Raw genomic sequence first — 8,723 nt, forward strand, 5'->3', positions numbered from 1 at the left:
AATTCCTGAGATTGGTTCCCTAAATTTATATGTGAATAATACCTTTTGCTATAAAATCTTTCCATTAAAAATCTTTTAAAGTCATAACATGAGTGCTTGCTACTGATATGAAAAGCAGCATTCCACCATACAGCAAAGATAAGCAAGAAGCACTCATAATACTGGAAAATGTTTCTCATATCAGCAGCACCTTTGGAAACTAACTCAGTCTTCAAAACTTTCTCTCTTTGCATCAGTTACTGAGACTGCTGGAGCTGCTCTCATAGGAAACATAATCACCTTCACAAGGCTTAATTTCTGTGTGAAGATTAATTAGTTTAATGCAGGAAACAGTCTACTGGAGTTTGAGATTTCTCTTTCAAATGAGTTGAAGACTTGAATTTGGTGAATGTCGGCTAAGAAGGTGTGGCTGCTGGATGCAACACTGCACAACAGCTGCATGATGGGAGAGAGAACGCTCCAAGGGTTCTACCTGAGTGAACAATTTTAAGTGTCTTCTTAAACACTTACAAATAGTAGAATAGCTTCATTTTGAGGGAGGGAGGTGGAATTACTCCCTGCTTGTGTTTATTACAATTTGTTATGCTCACTACAAATGTTATCTGAACCAGAACACAGCTGAATTTGGGATTTCTGAATGAGCCTGCAGCCCTGTATCTTGCATTACCTTGATTTGTCCTAGACTATGCAAACAAGTAAAGAGAATTTGTATTTTTTGTATACTAAGTTATATAAAGAATTTTACACAGAAATTTAAGATTTTAATACAGAGATAAGGAAATACAAGAGCAGTTTCTCTACCTCATCTCTCATCCCCCACAGGCACCCCATTACTTTAAGTCAACCACAACTTAGCTGGGCATCAAGACCTTCACTGCCTCAAATCTGAACACTCCTGGAAGCACTTTTGTTTAGAAGATTGTTTTCAAACTGTTAATTTAAGTCTCAGTCAGGTTTTGGTTTGGGCTCCTTTTTAATTTTGTAAAGATCATATTTCTTAACCATCTTACCGCTGCCTTTTCTCCTCACCCTCTTGTTGATTTTTCAGTAGTTGTAAAATGAAATGAGCCCTGAAACTGCTTTGGTGATACAAGAATGAAAGCTAACTCAACAGCAGAGCAATTGGATAGGCAACCAAGTACACACTAAGACTGAGAGGTCACTTCACTGATTGCTTTATCAGAAAAGAAGACATATTTAAGGGGTCATTATACAGGCTTGATAGAAACATTTCATACACAAACCCATACTTCTGATTGCTCTGGTAGCCTCTGTGCACTGTTTATTTGGGCAGTTAGTTGCCCAGGGATATCCTGCTTTATTAAAGACATCACATCCTAGAGTGTAGCATTTACATAACTCATTTAAGTATGTAAGTAAGTACAGTAAAATACATGCAGGAAGCTTCTGATGCAATATAAAGATCATTTGAAAGTCATTAGGAAAAACTGTGCAAGGGCTGATCCAAAAGTAATGCCTCCTATCTGACTATGTTGGCCCACAACGTCAGAGGCAGATGTTGATGCTGTGGCAGCCAAGGCTGAGTGCTCCTGCCAACATTCTGTTACATTTTGTCACTGTGTGACAGATGGCAGCAGAGGGCAGCCTGACAAATGGTGTCTGCAGTAGAAGTGCTTGTGAAGCAAAGGTGTGTCACTGAATTCCTCCACGCAGAAAAACTTGCACCCACTGACATTCGTCAACACTTGCTCAGTGTTTGTGGAGCCCAAACACTGGATGTGAGCGCAATGTGCCAAGTGAATGGTGCATTTCAGCAGTGGGAACAGCAGTGTGAAAGACAAGCCCTGTTCCAGGCAGCCACAGCTGTCACACCACAAAATGATGAGCACACAGTCAGCTCATCTGCACGGCGGATTATAAGAAGGAAAAGGTGTAGGGAGCTGAGTATCACGTCAGTGCACTGGAAATAATGGTGGCAACATTGGAATATCACAAAGCTTGTGCCAGATGGGTCCCAAAATTAGTCATGCAGGACCAGAAAGAGCACTGTAAGCAAGTTCACCGGGACTACTGAACCAGTATGAGGCTGAAGGTGACAATTTCCTGCATCACATCATTACTGGTGTCTACTATGAGTTGGAGTCAAAATGGTAGTCCGTGAAATAGTGACATGTGAGTTCCCTATAAAAGAAAAAGTTCAAGACACAGCTCTAAGTGGGTAAAGAAATACCCACTGACTTTTGGGATAGGAAAGGGGTAATCCTTCTGGATTTCCTGGAACCTGGACAAACCATTAGTTCTGACTGCTACATCACAGCGCTGACCAAGCTGAAGGCTCAAATTTCAGGACAGTCTTTGACAGAGAGCAAGGCCAGAAAAGAAAACCTTTTTCTCACAATAAAATAATGCTAGAACCCATAACATTTTGAAGAGCATGTTACCAACCTTGTCTAGACTGTTCTACAAGATTCACTACGTAGTCTGGATTTGGCACCTTCTGACTTTCATCAGTTTGGGCTGATGAAAAATGAGTTGTATAGCAATATTTTCCTAGTAATGATCCTAGGACCAGGGAAGAGCCACTGATGTCATCTAATTGGACTTCAGGAAGGGCTTTGACACAAGACCCACAACAACCTTCCATCCAAATTGGAAAGATATGGATTTGATGGGTGGATTGTTCAATGGACAAGAAAGTGGCTGCAGGATCAAGTCCAGAGAGTGGTGGACAATGGTTTCATGTCTGGATGGAGATCAGTGACGAGTGGTGCCCCCCAGGGGTCGGTGCTGTGTTCAATACTGTGTAATATCTTCATCAGTGGCATCAACAGTGGAGTCATGTGCACCCTCAGCAAGTTTGCTGATGATACCAAGCTGTGGGGTGTGGTCAGCACCCCAGAGAGATGGGATGCCATCCAGCGGGATCTGCGAACTGTGGGCATAGGTGAGCCTCATAAGGTTCAACAAATCCAAGTGCAAGGTCTTGTGTCTGGGTTGAAGCAACCCCTACTACCAATGTAAGCTGAGGGATGAAAGAATTAAGCACAGCCCTGCTGAAATAGAGTCAGCAATGTGCCCTCACAGCCCAGAAAGTCAACCACATCCTGGGCTGCATAGAAAGATGCATGGCCAGCAGAGCAAGGGAGGTGATCCTGTCCTCCTACTCTGCACAGGCAGGACTTCACCTGGAGTGCTGTGTCCAGGTGCGGAGTCTTCAGTACAGGAGAGACATGGATCTGTTGGAGTGTGTCCAGAAGAGGGTCACAAAAATGATCCATGGAATAGAGCATGAGTTATCCTATGAGAACAGGGTGAGACAACTGAGGCTCTTCAGCCTGGAGAAGGTAGTGAGGTGACTTGATAGCAGCCTTTCAGTATTTGGAGGGGAGATACAGGAAAGAAGGATACAAACTCTTCAGCAGGGTCTTCAGTGATAGAACGAGGGGAAATAGCTTCAAGCTTAAAGAGGGGAGATTTAGACTAGATATAAGGAAAAAATCTTCTACAGTGAGAGTGTTGAGGTACTGGAATAGGTAACCCAGTGTTGTGGTTGATGCTGTGCCCCTGTAGACTTTCAAAGCAAGACTGGAGCAGGCCCTGGGCAACCTGATCTAACTGTGGTGCCCCTGTTCACTGCAGGGGAGTTGGACTAGATGGTCCTCAAATGTCCCTTCCAACTCTCAAGGATTCTATGATGCTATGGCGTGATAGAAGCTGTGAAACACTGCCAGTACAGATTTCATGAGGATTTTGTTCAGTGCTGACTGACACACACAGATAATAGTAGTGACTATCTTGGAAGTGTCTTCCAGCTGAGAACTTGCTCTTACTAAACAGTGTTACTGCAGTCTCTACAATCTTTAGTTCTTATGGAAATATATAGGAGGTGTTACTTTCAGAGCAACTTGTGTACATATGTACCAGAAGAGTAAAAGCATACAAAGAAATTACAGGACATTGAGTGCATTTCCCACATGAGGATTACTGTGTTATAGAGCCTCAGACTAAATGAAGACACGAGTGTTAAAAGCACCACAGGGCAACCGTGGCTGTTGGCAAGACTCAATTTGTGATGCTGAGAGAAAACTTAAGACCTTCTTGCAAACTTTTGTGAGCTTTAAACTACCTTTTAGGACCATCTTACAAGTACCACCAGAGATATGTGCTTACACACTCTTTCTGTAAAACAGTCTTCTTTTGAACTATTTCAACCAAATACTGATTAAACTTGTAAGAGTAAATAGCAATTGAAGTGTTTTTCCAAGAAGTTAAAACTCAGTACAAAGAAATTATTATTACATTTGGGCACAGGTCTGTCCAGAGCAGAACTGCATTCTACTATCACATGGTAAATTTTTTGCTTGCTATTTTGAAGCAGATACATTTTTATTATAGAAAAAAATAATTGTTGAGAGAAACTAAACTTCATAGCAGAAGTTCAAAAAAATACAACAAACACATTACTTAAAATCTACATAGCAGATAGCTATAATGTAATACTGATAATACACCAGATATTTTCAAACATCAACAAAAGCAATTGGGTGTAATTTATTTTTTTTCCCTCTCTTATTGTCCTTCACGCAACTCCTACAATGACTTAATTAACAAAATCACTAATCTGGTTGAAAGGATGCTGGTTCCCAAATGTATCTGTGGGATGACCAATGCTTTTGAAGTATTCATTTCAAGCTTCATATATAGCAACAAGCAACAGTAAACAAAAGAAAGTTGACTCTGGAGGATTCTGCAGTACTTCAGGCCCTTTACTTGGTCAGAAGATTGCAAACAAAGCAATACTACAGTGACAAGACTGTTTCTGAAGTATGAGAAGTGTGATAATACCATGCATGTTAGAATTTTTTAATTAATGGCTAATGATAACGTAACTGTGGTTACAAAAAAGTTTCAAGCGTCCCTAGCTTTATTACGCTTTATCTATAACAGAAATGCAGTGCAGAATCATGCACTCCTTGGTGTTCATCCGCTGAATTCAGGAACCCATTTTCCCACCTTTCGTTTATCAGTCTACTTGAGATGCATTTATTTTGCTAAATGGCTTAAGTAGCAACCCAGCTTATTGCGTTATGTGGATATTCACATATGGAAGTGACCACAGGCCTATTACCTCTTCAGATAGGCTAGGCACATTTATTTCTATGTCTGATTCCATAAACATGAGAGCACTTGAGCATAAGTTTGTGTAGCCAGAAGCAATTTTGCCTGCTTTCACAGTAGCAAAATAGAGTACACTAAGAAGGGGCCCCAGCTCAGCAGTTTGAACACTGAGTGGCAAACACCATCTGTATCCTTTTCCCTTCCATAAAAGGAACCTTTATAGGAGTGTAAAGGAAAACAAAGAAAGATTACTACAAGTAGTTATAAATACTCACAGTTAATCACCCAACAAGAATGCAGGTTCTCTCAAGACATTGTACTGAAACCAATCAGTCAAAAACCACATAGCTATTGAACAAAGGTACTCCAATAAGTGATAAATTAATGGAGGCAAGCAAAAAAGCTTATACTATTTCAAATTTACAGATGCTTCTATTAGAGGATGTTTAGGAAGAACAAAAACCTTAAAAACAGTAGCGCCTTGCTTATTTTGTTTAGGGTAATCTTGAATTTCCTTTATGTTCCCCTTTTGGATAGAAATGCTACAGCACAGCATGTGTACCTACCCACATTGGGTTGTTTTACAGAGTTCCAAACCCAGTAAATTGTGACAAATACTTCTATGGGGCACTTATGAAAGTCTACCTTTTCATGCTGTTCTCAGTTAGCCAGCCCCAGAAATCAACACTGAGAAGGAAAAACAAACATAGTTTTGAAATATACAGTAGCAAAAATTAGTGTCATATTGAGACAAGGAACAAGCTATTTAAACCAGAAGTTAGTGGATTAACCATCCTACCAGCTTAAAATGAATGCTCATTCAAGCTGAAACAAGAAGTCAGTCATGAAGGAAGAGCCCGCCATTATAAGTTTCTACTTCATACAAACAATCTCAATTATTTATTTATTTATTTTTGCTTAAGAGCTTGTTTCTAAGGAAAATAGAATAGGAAGAATATAATTGACCCAATTGGAAGCAGAAGGCTGATATGCTCTAGCCATATATGAAACATCAGCTCCACCAAGAGGCAGTTAACGGTTAGTTATCAAAATTGAACAAAAAGCACATTTGAAACAACTTCCTCTCTCCTTCCCCCAGAACTTCTTCCCACAGATTTAGAACAGTCTACATTTATATATGCATGCCTATATAAAAACATACAATTAAAGACTCAATTCCAACAATCAAGTAAATGGAACATATATGCTAACTACTCCAGCTACAAATGGCTTCTCACTTACTGTTGTTAGGTGAAAAGGCATACAAATTTCAAGGTAAAAATAAACAAGAAGAGACTTCATTACATGGACAATTATTTGAACTCAATTTAGTATGGTTCTGCTTGGCTTTCTAGTTTTTACTTTATTATTTTTTAATCTTGTTTGCAGAGGAAATTATGCATTCCAGAAAGTTCGTATTTTCTTTCAGCATTTTAAGATAGCAGTCATTGAAAGTAATACAAAAAGCAATCTATCCCATCATTCCAAGTAGCTTACTATGATATCACATCTAAATACTTTTCCTTAGAGACAGTCACGAGGGAAAGTTGCCTGAAAATTGATGCATCTTTAGAAGTCATGGAATTAAAAATCACATCACATCATTAGCAAAGCCATTTTTTACATATGTTCCATAAAGAATTAAATTCTTCATCTGTAAATTATTATGATTTGCTTATCTATATCTGTATTATCAATAAATCTTTTGATGGAAAAAACGATTTTGTAAGTTAACTCTCAAGGCAACAACAAAAAAAGAACAAAAGCCATTCCATCTTTGACATTTTATTTATCAAGAGCTAATACAGAGTTAACAATGCTGAACACACTGTTTATCATGCAAGAAATATACTGAATTTTAATCCTTTTTTTCTTTTCTAACTATTGCTACTGAAGAGATAGTAAAGGAATTTTGTACTTGTAGGAGAGAACATTTATTAACTCATGTCTTGTCTCAAGTGTGGCACAATCAGAATGTTCTGAACAGCTGGTTAGGAAGATAGCCAAGATGCAAGAAAGATGTCTGAGCCTCCTTTTCAAGGGCAGCCAACTCTTGAACTGTAGGTGCCAGAATATCCACATGGCCTTTATAAAGTCCACCTGCCAAAAGATATCTAATGTAAATGATGCATTCAAAGCTATCTGTCACCACAACTAGTAACATTCAATTGTAGCCATTCACTAAGTTAACAAAATAAAACACAGGCATACACACACTCTGGCTATTTGCAACACATAGGTTGGATGTAAGAAATGCAGAAGACAGCAAAGAACTAACAGTGCCATTATGCAGCAGACAACCACCATACAGCAGACTAATTCAAGAGTAGACCATTACTTACCACCAAGGGCTCTTTTCTGTCCATATGTAACTTTCCCATCAAAGTCATCTACTGGTACTTTTATGTCTGGTTCAACTTGGGAAATAGTGCAGTTTAAGTGTTCTTCAATTTCTCCCAGCAACTGAAGAAAGTTTAAATTTAATCACTTTTATGTTCCAAGATTCCAGTTAGACTAACATTCAAAAAAAATAAAATAAAATAAAATAAAATAAAAAAAATATCTAAACCCACAAAAACCACCAGAGCCAAACTATTCAAATAGACTCAATAAAAACTGCACATAGAAAACAGTTTTGTCTTAAGGACCAAAGGTTAATACATTATTTTTTGCCCAAACTACTACACAAATTCATTTCCCATCTCACTATGTCTCTACCTAACGAGAAAGTTTCATTTCATATACTATTCTATGTGAATGGAGCCACTTCACATGCCATTCACTCTAATGAAGAAAGAAGGGATGCACTGTTAATTTAAGAAGCATTCATAGCTAGTATACAAAACCAAATAAGAAATTACACGTTATTTCCACATTAGAACAACAGCAAATCTTTAGTTTGTCTTCAAGCTATAGAGCTATCTAGACAAAAGTATAACTAACATTCTATAACTCTTGACAGCATATCATTAAGATGATGATAGAGAAGTTGAACTTAAGACTGATGGAATTGGCTAAGAATATTAAGACAGGCTTTGTAATTGAACAAGTAATTTACAAAAATTACAATTTATGTTTAAAATTCTTCTTCAAATGGAATTAGATTTCAAAATTAGATTTGTAAACTAAACAGTCACTTAAGACAGTGGCTACACACCACAGTCTTTTCAGAGGAATCAGAACATAACGGTCAACAAAACGTTTACCTGCATTTCATTGTACCATATGGTACAACCTCCTTCTTCCTTGAGTCTAGTATTATAACACCCCTTTCCACGACTACTGCATACATGATACCAAACCTAGAAATAAAACAACTTTTAAACTTTCAGAAATAGCTTTGTACCCGCATTTTCCAATCAATTCTGTCATGAAAGTGTATTCAATTATCCTTTTAGAGTCCCTTTCAGTTAAGGTGGGAAAAAACAGCTATTTTCCAATACAGGCTGTTGAAGTTCAGCATCAGCAGTGAACAGAACTTAAGTAAATAGCACCCATTTGATTTTGCTCTTGAGTGTAACTTACCTTTTCTTTCTCTTTTGCCACAAGGGAAATCGCCAGACCCATCCTGAAATAATGGGAGAGAGGAGGTTTTTCCAACAACTACTGTCAATTTATTAAAAAAAAAAAAAAAAAAAAAAAAA

General features: G+C 38.2%; 1 protein-coding gene across 1 annotated transcript in view; it reads right to left on the minus strand.

Moving 5' to 3' along the window:
- Positions 1-6,848: 6,848 nt before the first annotated feature.
- DDX1 (DEAD-box helicase 1) overlaps positions 6,849-8,723 on the minus strand; it is a 21,834-nt gene continuing 19,959 nt past the window's right edge. Inside the window, exons 23-26 of the mRNA XM_042818838.1 lie at positions 8,605-8,647; positions 8,286-8,381; positions 7,422-7,542; positions 6,849-7,179 (exon numbers count right to left, since the gene is read on the minus strand). Of these exons, the coding sequence (XP_042674772.1) occupies positions 7,049-7,179; positions 7,422-7,542; positions 8,286-8,381; positions 8,605-8,647 (391 nt within the window). The 3' untranslated portion in view covers positions 6,849-7,048. The remainder of the gene's footprint in view (positions 7,180-7,421; positions 7,543-8,285; positions 8,382-8,604; positions 8,648-8,723) is intronic.

Source organism: Centrocercus urophasianus, unplaced genomic scaffold, assembly GCF_019232065.1.
Source record: "Centrocercus urophasianus isolate 14NV4802_14NV808 unplaced genomic scaffold, USGS_Curo_1.0 seq_10, whole genome shotgun sequence".
In the NCBI taxonomy this organism is placed as follows: Eukaryota; Metazoa; Chordata; class Aves; order Galliformes; family Phasianidae; genus Centrocercus; species Centrocercus urophasianus.